Source organism: Gallinula chloropus (genome assembly GCF_964237585.1).
Source record: "Gallinula chloropus genome assembly, chromosome: 1".
In the NCBI taxonomy this organism is placed as follows: Eukaryota; Metazoa; Chordata; class Aves; order Gruiformes; family Rallidae; genus Gallinula; species Gallinula chloropus.
In genome coordinates this window covers 168,904,470-168,918,455 of record NC_140085.1, presented here as the reverse complement: position 1 = coordinate 168,918,455, position 13,986 = coordinate 168,904,470, and the positions used below count along the sequence as shown (strand labels likewise).

The 13,986-nt window shown below is 44.2% G+C and overlaps 1 protein-coding gene across 1 annotated transcript in view; it reads left to right on the top strand.

Annotated features, from left to right (window-relative positions):
- The first annotated feature begins 4,295 nt into the window (after positions 1 to 4,295).
- Positions 4,296 to 13,986, top strand: part of UCHL3 (ubiquitin C-terminal hydrolase L3) — a 43,067-nt gene continuing 33,376 nt past the window's right edge. The window contains exons 1-2 of the mRNA XM_084263577.1: positions 4,296 to 4,459; positions 4,742 to 4,753. Of these exons, the coding sequence (XP_084119703.1) occupies positions 4,418 to 4,459; positions 4,742 to 4,753 (54 nt within the window). The 5' untranslated portion in view covers positions 4,296 to 4,417. The remainder of the gene's footprint in view (positions 4,460 to 4,741; positions 4,754 to 13,986) is intronic.

Sequence of the window (13,986 nt, the reverse complement as noted above, 5' to 3'; positions counted from 1 at the left end):
TATGAGACTGCTGGGCCTGCGGGCAGAGGGTGGAGAAGGTCGCCAGCAGGTGATGGCTCAGGGCCTTGCGGGCTACAGCCTGCCCGCTCCTGGCCTCAGGCCCGGCCCGCCCTGGCGCTGCGGGCCGTGCTGGTGCTTATAGGAAGCTGCACTGGGCTGAGAATCCCCCGGGGAGGCTTTTGGAAATGCCAGTTCCAGTCGCGCCTGTTCCGTGCAGCCAGTTTGCTCGGTTTGGTTTGTTGTAGACTGGTGCTGGGGTTTTCTTGGTGCTCTTTGCTGCAGCCTCGGCTATGCCTTGCGTGGTTCTGTGCGTGTGCAGCAGCTGCACTGTGCTGGCTGTAGTACACAGTGACTGTTCTGTACAGGTGTGTAGTGGAGTCAGCTTCTGGAACTGTCAATAAGCTTTGCAGCTCATGGATGATTTGTGTAGATAAACTGACTTCAGTTTAAGAGGGAAATAGCCATTTGTTGTAAAACAACAGCTAAGACCATGTTCAGTAAGCTTTGCATACTGTACTTCAGTAAGTTTGGGGTGTGTCTGGAATCCTAGAACAGCACTGATGCTTCACCAGTTTCACTTTTCGAAAGTAGCAAATATTACAAGACTTCTCTAGGAACACATTTTACATTTGCTTTTTAGGTTGTTTTTTTTTTCTATATTGTACTGTTGCGGTTTCAGTAGACCTGTTGTAAGTTGTGCTTTAACCCTGACTGGAGGCCAGACACCCACCAAAGCTGCTCTACCGCTCTGCTTTTCAGCTGGACAAGGGAGAAAATAGATACTGAGAGGCTTAGGAGTCGAGATAAGACAGGGAGAGATCATTGTTTGTTTTGCGCATGACACTGATTGCACAATGTGGAATAAATAATAAATTTTATTACATGCATACATACTCTGCGCTAGTGGGAAGTTCCCCCCAGGGGGGACAGTCCTCCACAAACCTTTCCAATGTGAGTCCTCTCCCACAGGGCTTCAACTCTTCATCAACTGCCCCAGTGTAGGTCCCTTCCACAGGGTCCAGTCCCTCAGGCCCAGGCTGCACCAGCCTGGTTCCCCCATGGGGTCACAAGCTTCTTCCCCAGCAACCCTCCTCCAGTGTGGGCTTTCCTCTCCAGGGGCTGCAGGTCCTGCCAGGAGCTTGGTCCAATGGCGGTCACAGCCTCTTCCTTTGTGGTGAATTGTATTGCTCAGACTCAGTATGGAAAACTAAGCCCATTGATTTTTGTGCACACAGCTTTTATATCCTTAGAGATACAGATCTTAACTATGCAGCCAGACAAGATGAGCATGTACTCAGAACTCTCAATTCCTCAAAGCACACAAGCGCTGCCCTGGTGTTCCAGGATATGGGCATTTGGTCCTGCATGACCAGTGTTCTGATCATGTTTTTTGCTCATCCACACATTGCTTATTGGACTTTTGAACTATCAAGGTTTGATCAAGATGCAACTCTAGTTGTTATTTATGTTCTTGTTTACAGTTTCTCAGGCTTGCAAGCAATATATATCACTATCACCACCTGCCTTGCATTTCAGAGTGACTCCACATTCCATATGTCTCCACCTGCTCCAGCGTGGGGCCTCTCCAGGGGCTGCAGGTGGGGCCTTGGCCTTTTCCATGGGCTGTGAGGGGACACCCGCTCCACCATGGGCTGCAGAGGCATCTTTCTCTCTGGCACCTGGAGCATCTCCTCCCCTTCCTTCTTCCCTGGCCTTGGTGTCTTCACAGTTTCCTACATCTTCTCACTCCCGTCTCTGGTGGCAAAGAGCATCTGTTTGCATTTTTTCCTCCTAAATGTCATTCCCAGAGGCTCTCTGACTGTCGCTGATGGACTCGGCCTTGGTCAGTGGTAGGTCCAGCCTTGACCCAGCTGGTGTTTACTCTGTCGGGCCCAGGGGAAGCTTCTAGCAGCTTCTTGCAGAAGCTGCCCCTGCAGCCCTGCCCTCTTCTCCACAAGAACCCCACCACACAAAACCACTGCAGACTGTGACAAAATAGTAAAACACGTCATGCAGTTAGGGCTCGCTAGTTTTAAAATGTGTATCAATAAATGGTAATGGAAGAACTTAGAAGATATGCCAGGAAAAGAGTAATTATTATGGAACATGGTGTGTGTTTATGAGCTTTATACATTTATGGACTGCCTGATCCTGGCCTCTCCCTTTTAAAGTATCTAAGTGTGCAAATGTTTCTGAGTAATACGTGTTTTTATGACCTCATGACTGTAAAAACACTAGCAATGTACATACTGGTAAGATCTGTCTGTGATAGGAAGAACTCAACAATCTCTTTGTTCTTACCTTCAGTAACTCTATTACATACTTTGTTATCTGAACAACTTTACATGTTATTTTGTATTACAATTTCATCAAGTCTCTTAGTGGCGCCTTTAGCGTTATGACTAATATTTGTTATGTTACCTTTCATTCTTTCCCCAAGATGGGGAGATAGATGTAAAGCTGACTGTCTTGGTGATCTGGTATGTACAGAATCATTTGCTGCAATTTCGAGTTCGTTTTTTTGGGGGGGTGGGGTGGGTATTTTCATGAACATGGAAACATATGCTTAATTCTTTGGATTTTGAACAGACAGTGGTGGAGTAGGTAATGATTTTGGCTTGTCTGCCCATCCATAGAATTAAACTGTATACCTTTAGAAAATCCTGCCTTCTACAAGTGTGCTTTGTGAAGTTTTTTGGGTCAAAGGAGAGGAGATGCAGACTATGATGTTGATCTGACAGTACAGGCTCATCCTTTAGCTAGACAAGGACCGAGAACGTAACCTGAGGGGACACTTGGTATAGAAACTGAGCTACAAGTAGACTGGATTGCTGAAGAGAGACACTACAGTACTGCTGGTAGGTCAATAGAGAAGCTTCAGGCAGAGAAACGTAGCATCCCTGCAGTCCTGCTGAATGATTACAGGTGGTAAAATAAAATAAACAGTTCAGTAGTTTATTCCATTTCATAAACTTAACACAGAACAATGTGTAATTTTCATCGGCACTCTGAAGAACTACACCAAGTACTTCAAAAAGCTTTTCAGGTGGACAGGAGAAGGTGTACCTGGGCCATCAGCTGGGTGGCATATCCCACACCCTACCTTTCTGTACTCCCACCTCTACAGCCCCTACAAACGCCGTTTGTTAACACTATACTGCTTCCCTTTCTCACGGGACCCTTTGCATTGCCTGTAAACCGTCAGTTTCTCTTGCTGCCTCTCCACTCAGCCTTGATGCTACCTGGATGTTCAACCACCTCCTCTGAGCACTGCCCTTTCTGGGCAGGCCTGGAGGTCCAGCTCATGGGCTACTACAAAGACCTCGTGCAGATGCCCACTTCTAATAACACAAGGGCCTGGGCAAGTGCTGCAGGGGGCTACATAGCGTGTAGACAGCGGTGGGCAGAAGCAGTCAGGGAGGGCTGGGGCCCGGGAAGGACGAGTTCCTTCACTTTTAGCTTTTCTGAATCAAAGGCGGTGTAGCACCTGTAAAACGTGGATCAACATACGTTATAGCGTGTGTGATTGCAGAGACATCACGCTGAGAGGGCAAAGCGTGAGAGGATTCGCGGCTTTAGATGAGGAATACTGTTTTTAATGAGGTCCAACGCTGTTTTACACCGAATTCGGCAGGTCATCCGGGGACCTGGTCATCCGGGGACCTGGCCACCCGAGCCCGCACAGCTGCACGCACTGACGGCTCCGCGGGCGCAGGGGGCGGCTCACTGCTTGACAGGCCCGTCCGCACGCCTCTGTCCCGTCTCTCCCCGCTGTCCCGCCCGTTCCCACGGGCGTGCTTTCCCGTACGCTGCACACCTCGCCGCCGGTGAGCGGCTGCGGTTCAGTTGAGCTCCCACAGGCCCTTTCAGAGGGGCCCGGCTGTTCAAGCGCTCGGCGCCTGCTTCCCACCCACCCCCGCGACCCGCCGCAGCGGCCCCGGAGCGGGAGCGGCCCCGCGGTTACCCGCCACTGGCCCAGCGGGGCCGGTCGGCGGTGGAGGCGGGGCGCTCCCTAGCGGCGCCCGCGCACAACGCAGGCCTCGACGGTCGGGAGCCAGCGCGGGGCGGGGCGGCCGAGGCACCACCCTTTGCCCTGCTGGAAGAGTCCATTGCTGGGGGAAGCCGCTAGAAGAGAAAGCGGGGGATTTTCGGGTTGTGGTTTCCCCGGAGCAGCCGGAGAGAAAGCGTTCGTATCTGTGCCGCCTCCTCGGCCCGCCGCTCCGGAGCGGAGGAGAAGTGTGCGTGAGGGCGTGGGAGGGTTGGCTGCTTCTCCGCTTCACCCTCCCCCCCATTTCCCTCCGGCTCGGTGGTGCGAGCCCGGGTCAGGTCCAAGCCGAGCCGTCGTGAGGTGCTGTCAGTGCCGTACTACGAGGTTCTGCTCAGCGTCGGGACCAGGAGCCGCCCCGCCGCCATCGCAATGGAGCCTCATCGCTGGCTGCCTCTGGAGGCCAACCCCGATGTGAGTGCCCGCCTTGGGGTGTCGGTGCGGCGGGACGGTGGCGGGGCAGCTTCCGGGTGCGCGGGCGGGCGGGCGGGCTGGCTGCTGGAGGGTGGGAAGCAGGCAGGATGGATGGGTGGATGGATGGATGGGAGGGTGGATGGCGGAAGAGCAACGGCTCGGGGCTGCTCCGGGCTCAGCATCGCTGGCAGAGGGATGGCTGGCGGGGCAGGGAGCGGGGGAAGGCTTAGCCCGGGGATCTGACGGGGGTCTTAACTCTCCTGTTTTCTGCTTGCTTTTCAGGTCACGAATCAGGTGAGTAGTTCTTATTTGCGCTAACCTGCAGTGTCTCTGTAGCTTTAGGCCCTTTTCATGTAGTGAAGGCCCCTGTTTCCCCAAAGCGAGTAACCCCTTCTTCTCCCATGGGTGTCTGTGCTGTCTTCTAATGTTGGACCTTCCTGGCACCTCCTGAAACCTCTGAGTGCATAGACTCACGTAAAGACACTGTATGAAAAAACCCACCCCAAAACAGCAAAGGAAAGGAGAATAGATGTGGTCTGGCTGCTAATGTAATCTGTGGTGTGTTTCAAGATGGGTTTTAATTCATTAATTCATGATTGAAACATTATTATATGTTTATGCATAATGTGTGCCAGTTCTGGACCTGGATGTGGTGGCTCTATATGGATCTGCTTACATCGCTGTGTCACAGTGTTCTTCTTCTTTGGCTGACCATAAGAAATAACGACATCTTACAATATTTGCACTGTACTGCTTATTCACAACAAATTCTGTGTGATTTGTTGTTCTTGTTAGCATAGGAGAACTCAGGCTAGAGAAAGGAAGCTTGTTCTAGTCCACAAAACAATGTCGATTGAAAACTAGCTGAAAGGAAATCATACATACTCCATCCCTGCATCATGTTCTCAGTGATAATATTGAGTGTATTTAGTAAGCATTAGGGATCAGAAGTTGATCCCACCATGCCTGTTGATAATATTAATGGTGGCATTTAAGCCAAATGACTGAAGCTTTCAGCAGTAAAATTATTAAAAGATTTTTGTTGGAAAGTTTTGGAAATTAGGAGTTTTTGTGTGCAAAGAATTTATTTTGGTTGTTGTTGCTCTAACTGATACTAACTGATTTGCAGGAGAGTGATGGCTTATTTGATCCTTAGTCACTTTGTACTTGAGTTTATAGTTTCCTTGGTCAAATAACTTTACAGTTCTTACAGTATTGTTGTAGAGCAATCTGAGAAGTTTTTATTTCACTCTTGAGTTAAAATTAACAACCTGTGAACCTTTCCAGGGAGTTCTTCTTGAATGTCTGCTATAGTTTGCTCATATTTTAGACTGTTTAAGAAAGAAACCCCTTGAAATTACAACTTAATTCCAGTTTGGAAGAAAATAAATGTGAATAAATGACTGGTATAATTTGAAATTCCCTAACTGTTACCACTTTCTGTCTGTTGACATGAGCTTGTTATGGTATGAATAAAGTCCTGTCAGCCATAAAGTAGAAATTGAGGAGGAAAAACTAGTGATTTTCTACAGATATATGAATTATCTTGTGTCATCATATGTTTATATTATATGAAGAAAATCCTAGAAAAATGATAAATGAACCATTTTAAGTGTGTTCAAAGGCTGCCTCTGTGAGCCATTGGCTTTTGCATTGATAATAGATGATATCTGTCAATTATCACGGATTATAGGAACCTTTATTCTGAAAAGCTTTTCTTATTAATAATCCTGTAAAGAAAAGGTCAGTTTAGACCAGTTGGAATTCTTCCTTCTGTATGTTTTACTAGTCTTAACAGAGCGGTGCCTGTTATTATGTAGACTGAAAGGTGTACCTTTAAAAATATAAAAAAGGGAAAAAATAATGGTCAGTATCCAGTGTTGAATGTGAATACACCTTCCATTATTAGTCACTCTTCATTTAATCTCATCAGTTCACTGGGAAAGTGTATTGCAACATGGCTGTTAGTCACCACTTGTTCATATCCTGCTTAACAATAATAGTAATTTGAGATTCAAATGAAGTTGCAAATGCAGTTTTCAAAAAAATCCTGTTGAGTTAATTGCAAGGACAGACTTTTTATGTGGTACTCTGCTGTGCTCTGTAAAATATTCTAGAGTTCTTCAGGATTTTAAAACAATCAAATAACAGTGTGCCTTCATAGCTGTAATGTATGTGTCTAGTAGTAGTTTAATACACCTATCTCTTTACACAGACATCTAGATGAGTGTTTCTTGGTGGTGTATTATTTGGGTTTTTTTCCTAATTTTTTAAATTATATTTTGTTTTACTTGAGTGCTAGCCTAGAGTCTTGCACCTGGGAAGGAGTAACCGATTGTATCAGCACAGGCTGGGGGATGACCTGCTGGAGAAGAGCTCAGTGGAGAAGGACCTGGGGGTCCTGGTTGATGACAGGTTGGCCATGAGCCAGCGGTGTGCCCTGGTGGCTAAGAGAGCCAGTGGGATCCTGGGGTGCATCCGGAGGAGTGTGGCCAGCAGGTCAAAGGAAGTGATCCTCCCCCTCTACTCTGCCCTGGTCAGGCCCCACCTGGAGTATTTTGTCCAGTTCTGGGCTTCCTGGTATAAAAAGGACAGGGATCTCCTGGAGGGAGTCCAGAGAAGGGCTACGGAGATGATTAAGGGCCTGGAGCATCTCCCCTATGAGGAAAGGCTGAGTGAGCTGAGACTGTTCAATCCGGAGAAAAGACTAAGGGGGGACCTAATTAATGTTTATAAATATCTTAAGTATGGGAAGCAGGGGGAATCAGCCAGCCCCTTTTCAGTGCTCTGTGGGGACAGGACAAGGGGCAATGGCTGCAAGTTGGAGCACAGGAAGTTCCGCACCAACATGCGAAGAACTTTCACACAGTGAGGGTGACAGAGCCCTGGGACAGGCTGCCCAGGGAGGTGGTGGAGTCTCCTTCTCTGAGGACATTCCAGACCCATCTGGATGCCTATCTGTGCGATATGAGCTAGGGAGCTGCTTTGGCAGGGGGGGTGGACCCAGTGATCTCTGGAGGTGCCTTCCAACCCCTATGATTCTGTGATTCTATGATCAGTGGAGCATACTGTTTCTGTTAGTATTAATGCTATTGCTGGGTGTGCTAGTAAACTCTGAAAACCCCTAAACATTCCAGTCACCTGTAAAGTGAGTGGATGCTGAAGTACTGGATTGTAGTCAGAACTGTTACTATGTTTTAACAGATGGTTAGAATAATAGAATCATGGAATGTGTTAGGTTGGAAGGGACCCTTAAAAGTCATCTAGTCCAACCTCCTGCGATAAGCAGGGACATCTTCACAAGACCAGGTCGCTCAGAGGCCCATCAAACCTGACCTTGAATGTCTCCAGGGATGGGGTGTCACTACCTCTCTGCTCCAGTGATCCACCACCCTCATAGTAAAGAATTTTTTCTGGCATCCAACCAAAATCTACTTTTTTTTTAGTTTAAAACCCTATCCCTCGTCCTATTGCTGTATTCCCTCATGGACAGTTCTTCCCCAGCTTTCAGGTACTGAAGGTGTCTCTGGAGCCTTCTCCAAGCTGAGCAAGCCCAACTCTCTCAGCCTATTTGATTATTGTACCAATCATTTTATTACCTTTTTTAATAGCAACTAAAAAGGAAATGCACTAAATGCAGATTAATTTGCTTTTAATATGTTCTTACCATACTGTGTGCTCTCTAGTTTAGAAGTGTAAGTTTCAAATTGAGAGTCTAAATCTTTGTGGTAGAAATTCAGACAGTAAAGGAGAAGAATTGTTGTTTCTCAATTGTAGAGTATGTGAAATCTTTCCAAAATATCTTGCAAGTTTTTCTTCTATCTGAAAGCATTTACGTTATAATACAAGTCTTGGTTTTTCTAAATTCCAAGTGTGTATAGGCTCCCTCTTTGTTCATACATGTTAGAATCATTCAAAGGTTCCAGAACTGGCTGGTGAGGACTAACTGGAATATTCTTTCTTAGTTTTATTTACAATCACAGTGACTCACATGGAATACAACAGTCACATATTGTAGTGATCTTTTTACGTGTAGTTAAACATACAGCACAGTGGTAATGTAATTGTCACAACAGGGTTTCCCCTTCCACTTCTACAGTCTGATAGAGTGAATTGTTAGTCCAGCTCTGATCCAAAAGGAGTTGATGATTCAGCATTTACAAAGCTCCAATTTATTTACAGTGATGACAGTGGATGGTTTCTTCTCTTTGCCCTTCAGCTAGGGGTGGGGTATGCCCTTCTTCCTGAATCTCTTACGAGAGTTTCCCCACTAATGGGAGAAGAGAAAGTGAGAAAATGGTTTTTATCTGCCCACTGTTCACCAGACGGTATCTGGCTGTGTATATTGTTCTCAGTTTCTTCTAGAACCAAAAAGAAAAAGTCAGACTGCATATAAATTCTTGGAGTGATGGCTCTTCATCGTGCCATCACTTCAGTCTGGCTTGCATGATTGATTCCCTAGCAAGCACAGACAAACTAGTATTGGTGGGTATCTTTCTTGATCTCACATGATCTCTCTTACCTTTCTTCATCTCCCACATCCTAAGAAATTTCCTTACTTCTTAGATAAAGTGTCATGTCAACTTATGCCTTCGTTGTATCCAGATAAGGATAATGGGCCGCATCTGATTATGAAGCTCAGGCAGTGGCTTCAGGTAGTTCAGAGCTAAACCGTTGGAGTTGGCAGTGGCTTGGGATTCTTTTGCCATGTAGGGCTTATTTACTGGTTCTTTGTTTTCAAGCCTTTGATTATCTCTCTTCCCCCCTCCTTTTTTTATTTTTTTTTTTTTTTAATAATTGTTACAGTACTGAGAGTCAGCTACATAAATTAACTTTAGTCTATGGATGCCCTTGACAGCTGTTGCAATAAGGATCACAAAACATAGAACAAATGGAAGAAACTGGATACAGCTAATCTTCACCCAGTTGTGGAAGGCATTTCTTAGGGTGTTGGGCAAATGTAGAGATTAACTAAGTATCTCAAGGAAACACAATTTTGCTCTGCCTAAAGAGTTTTCAATTTTATGAACTCTGCAATGCTATCACACAAGGTTTCCCAAAAGCAAGCCCTAAGTCCTGCTGATCATAGGGATTGAAAAAGCCGTGCCCATGATTCCTGGAGTGCATTGGGTGGTGGTAGCATAGGTGAGCTACTGTGTTGGGAGTGAAAGCATGTCTGATGTGAAGAAACAGAGATATCCTTCTGAAAAAACCACTTGGCTAAGCTTACTTTTTTCCAGTTGTGGGGTGGGAGGGTGGAGTTTACGGTTACAGGCAAAGGGGATGTAGTGGAGATAGTGTATGTTCTTGGAAAACATCTTGTTATTTTGAGTGTAGGCTTAGAAATTGGAAGACCAGGACTCAGTTTGTATCTTTCTGTAAGGAGAATACCCCAGAAAGCCTTCCAGGGAGCCAACAAAAGGGAAGGTGTGGCACAGCATAGCAAAGAATAAGTACAAGGACGGATATGAAGAGACTGCAAATGTCCACTCAGAGATCAGTGGTTGAATGGCTGCTTCTATCTCAAAATATCTCAAGTTATATAGACCTCTGATTGAGTTTAACTAGGTAGATGCTTTACAAAGGGAAAATTGCAAAATTGATTTGGGGTTTTACGCATTATTCATATGAGTAGCTGAAAGATTGACTTGGATCTGCCTTTGTATGTTAGTCAGTAACTCAAGGCTAAGAAAACTATTTAATTCCTCTATTTGGTTGGTGCTTCTGGCAAGAGTTGGCACTGCTTTTTTAGAAATTTTGAAGAAACTTAAGATGATTGGAAGGATAAGAATTTTGTAGTTGTACAATGTCATGTTTTTGATGAAGTTCAAAGTGTTCTATTTTTCCTCCTTCCCTGCAATTTTAAAAAAATCACGATAAGTTGTATTCCTTGACTTGTATTCAGGGGTCCTGAAATACAGCACATGAGGATAGTAAAAAATCTGTAATAAATCTTGAATTTCCTATGAAAGTTTATTATAATGGAGCATCTCTTGTTTGGGCAAGTATGTATTGCGGCCACTCTTAAGAGAGGTGCAGTTGGTAAAGAAGAATAATGCGTCTCATGTAAGTTATGGCCGTGTATTTGATTCTGGTATGTCTTTTGACCTGCATATATAGAACTCAAGTTTCTACAGCTGCTGCTGTCTTGTCACATCAGTCATTTTGATTAATGGTCTGAAAGATGCCTTACCCAAAATACACTGAAGAACAATCCGTTCACTTTATATTCCATAAATATAATAATGAAAGAATTAAGAAATACAACCTTGTAATGCCTAATTAATAAAATATTATTTGTGAGGTTTCCTTATTTCTGTAAAGGAACTTCACTTTTGAAATAAACATTTTTTTTTCTAATGTGCCTCTAGAAATTATGCATAAAGAACTGAAAGTGAAATATTGCACATTCGTATTTGTAATATGGATTAGTTTAATAAAAATTGGATATCTAAAGAGTTGAATGTAACCATCTATTTATGGATTTATAGAAATTTTAATATAAATGTTTTTCCATCTTTTTTCTTTGTGATAATTCAATCAGATATATTTTATGCAGTATCTTATTACTTCTTAGGGAAAAAGATTAGCTTCAGTTTAACAAAGTGCAGAAAGTTCTTATGCTGTAATGAAAAAGTCACAAAATACTGATTTTTCTAACTTGGTTTATTTAGATGTAGTCCTTCCAGTTGCTGAATGTCATAGGCATGTTTTGCAGAAGGAAGTGTTAACTGGCTTTCTTGTGATACAGCAATGCTTTAATCCACTGAGCAAAAGTACAATAAAATGTAGACCCTGTTGTTGTCTTTGTTTGCGTTTGCATTTAGAAGAGGATTACAACAGTTGGTTCTTCCCACAAAAGCTCTTTGGCTTTTGTGTCTGAGCATCTGGAAATGTTTGTGCATTTTGCCAGTTTTATGTTTTCACGGCTCCAACTTGTGTATGAATGCCATGGTAAAAGGTGGTGGAAGGCTCAAAGTCCTGAGTGTAATGCCTTAGTATTTAGAATGTTTCTACGTGCAAGTGACAAAGTGGAAAAATATGGTAATATGCGTCATGATAGACAGCCTGTACCTGTGGACTTTTAGTGATGTTGAATATTTAATTTGGGAGTTAGAGCAGCTATTTCTGGGTTTGGGAAGCATTGTATTGATTTGGGGTTTGTGTGTGTGGGGGGAGTGTTTTGGTTAGGGTTTTTCCCCTAGTGGTGAGGAGAACCTAAATCATTTACTTGTCCAGAAGCTTAATGTGATCCTTCCAGCATTACCGCCCCTGGCTTTGGGGTCTTTTTCTAGAGAAGCGGTTTTATTTTCTTGGGGTTTTGTACCTTTATTTCATGTGAACGTGCAAAATAATAAATAGTATTTTTTCAGTTGTGTTACTTTTCCCACAGCTCTGAATAAGAGCAGTAAAAATGATGGAAAGAATAATCACTGGTTTTGGTACTAGAAGTACAAATAATATTTGAATGCACCAATATACATGTTGCCTTCCTCTCTGGAAGATTTTTGTCATTCATGAAGTAATTTTATTCCAAGCCTCTAGGTTGTGAAGATGAGTTCAAAATATACAGTTTTCTGTTACATCACCTAGTAAATACTTTAATGCTTCTCTATTTCTTAGTTTTCATTAAAAGATAATAATTTGTCCTCTTTCCCTATCTTGCCAAGATTTAAAGGTGGCACAGAACCAAAAGAGCTTGGTGTATTACATAAGCAATCTTCTGAGTGAATTTTCTCTTTGTACTTCAAGACTACCTTGGTTTTTAAAACTAGTCAAAAAGGGTAGGTTCTGCAGAGCAGCCCTGATTACAATGTGTGCCCAGACCCACAAATCTCTACATAAAGGAACAAAATTTCCTTAAGAGCTTGATAAAGACACTTTATTTTTCCTTCATCCTGTTTTCGTCTTTGAATTTATGGTCAATTCATGTTTTTCATTATTAGTAGGTAGTATTATAAAAGGAGGAAAGTGTGGAAAAGTGTTTATGTGGTCTTATGAAAAGAAAATTTCTCTATTTTGCAAGGCAGCCAGAATCAAATACTGAAATTGCTCCATGAACTGTATAGGTTATTACTGTTGCTACACAGCCATATTAATTTTTCCCAAGGTACCCTAAGCTTTCAAACTTAAATTGCCTTTACTTGCCCTTGGTTTTAATTACATACTTTGCAGTGTGAAATGGGAAGAGAATAATGAATTTGAAATGGTAAGGTGGGGGTTGGGTTGTGTCTGTCCTGAGTGTGTTCCCAACTTCCCCACCAAAGCAGTAATAAGCTTAAGGGTGTATATATATTTTTTCTATTGTTTTGTCCCCATGTAGAAAATATTCCTAAGTGTTATTGATAAAAATCTTCCCTACCCTTTTCTATAAATGCTTGTTGTCCATATGTTCAGCAGTTGTAGAAACTGTCTCCTTTATGTCTCTAAATATTGAGATTCAGCCACTTGGCTATGATTCTTGGAAGACCAACCACCTTACTTCTTGCCCAATAAAAGCTGAAAAGTATTTGAAGGGATCTCATGTAAGGTGAAGACACTTGTATTTTTTTTGTATTCTCTTGTGTTTTGTTTTAATACAATATTATTTTGGGGTATTTCTTGCAGTTATATCTATGTAGATCGGAATCTACTGAAACATGGCACAACCAAATTCTTGTGCGCGTGTGTAAATCTGCTCACTAGGTAGATTATGGAGAGTCATCTGTGCTTTTGTGGTGGTTTGGCCCTGGCTAGGGGCCAGATGGCCACCAAAGCTGCTCTGTCACTCCCCTTGTCAGTTGGACAGGGGAGAAAATACATATGGAGAGGCTTAGGGGTTGAGATAAGGACAGGGAGAAATCATTCTGCAATCAGCGTCACAGGCAAAACAGACTCAACACAAAGTGAAGGGAAGAAAACTCTCTAATTTATTACACTGCACTGTGCAGCCAGTGACACCAGAGTCAGGTAATGAGAAGTGCAACCAGATCTTGAAGGACCTCCCCCTACCCTTCCCTTCTTAGCAGACTTCACTTTAGTCCTGATCTTGCTCCCTTCTTCCCTCTGCACTGTGGCACAGGGAGGGGCAGGGAGTGGGGGTTTCTGTCAATTCCTCATGGGATGTTCTCCTTGGATGGGGGTCACTTCTACGGGGTGCAGTCATAAATCGTCAAATGTCTCTCAGGCCCAGACTGCTCCAGCCTTGTCCTCCATAGAGTCAAGAGCCCCGCCTCCAGCAAACCTGCTCTGGGGTGGCTATCTCCCACTTCACACTCTCTGCTCCTCTCATCTCTCTCTTGTCTCTGTGTCTCTGTCTCCCTCCACGGACTGCAAGTGCTGGCAGAGGCCCGCTTCAGTGTGGGTCACAGCGTCTCCTGTATGCCTCCACCTGCTCCAGTGTGGGGCCTCTCCATGGGCTGCAGAGGGGGACACCTGCTCCCCCACAGGTTTCTCCACGGGCTGCAGGGACGTCTTTCTCTCTGCCACATGGGGTGCCTCCTTCCCCCCTCTTCCCCGGCCCTGGTGACTGTACAGTTTCTTACATC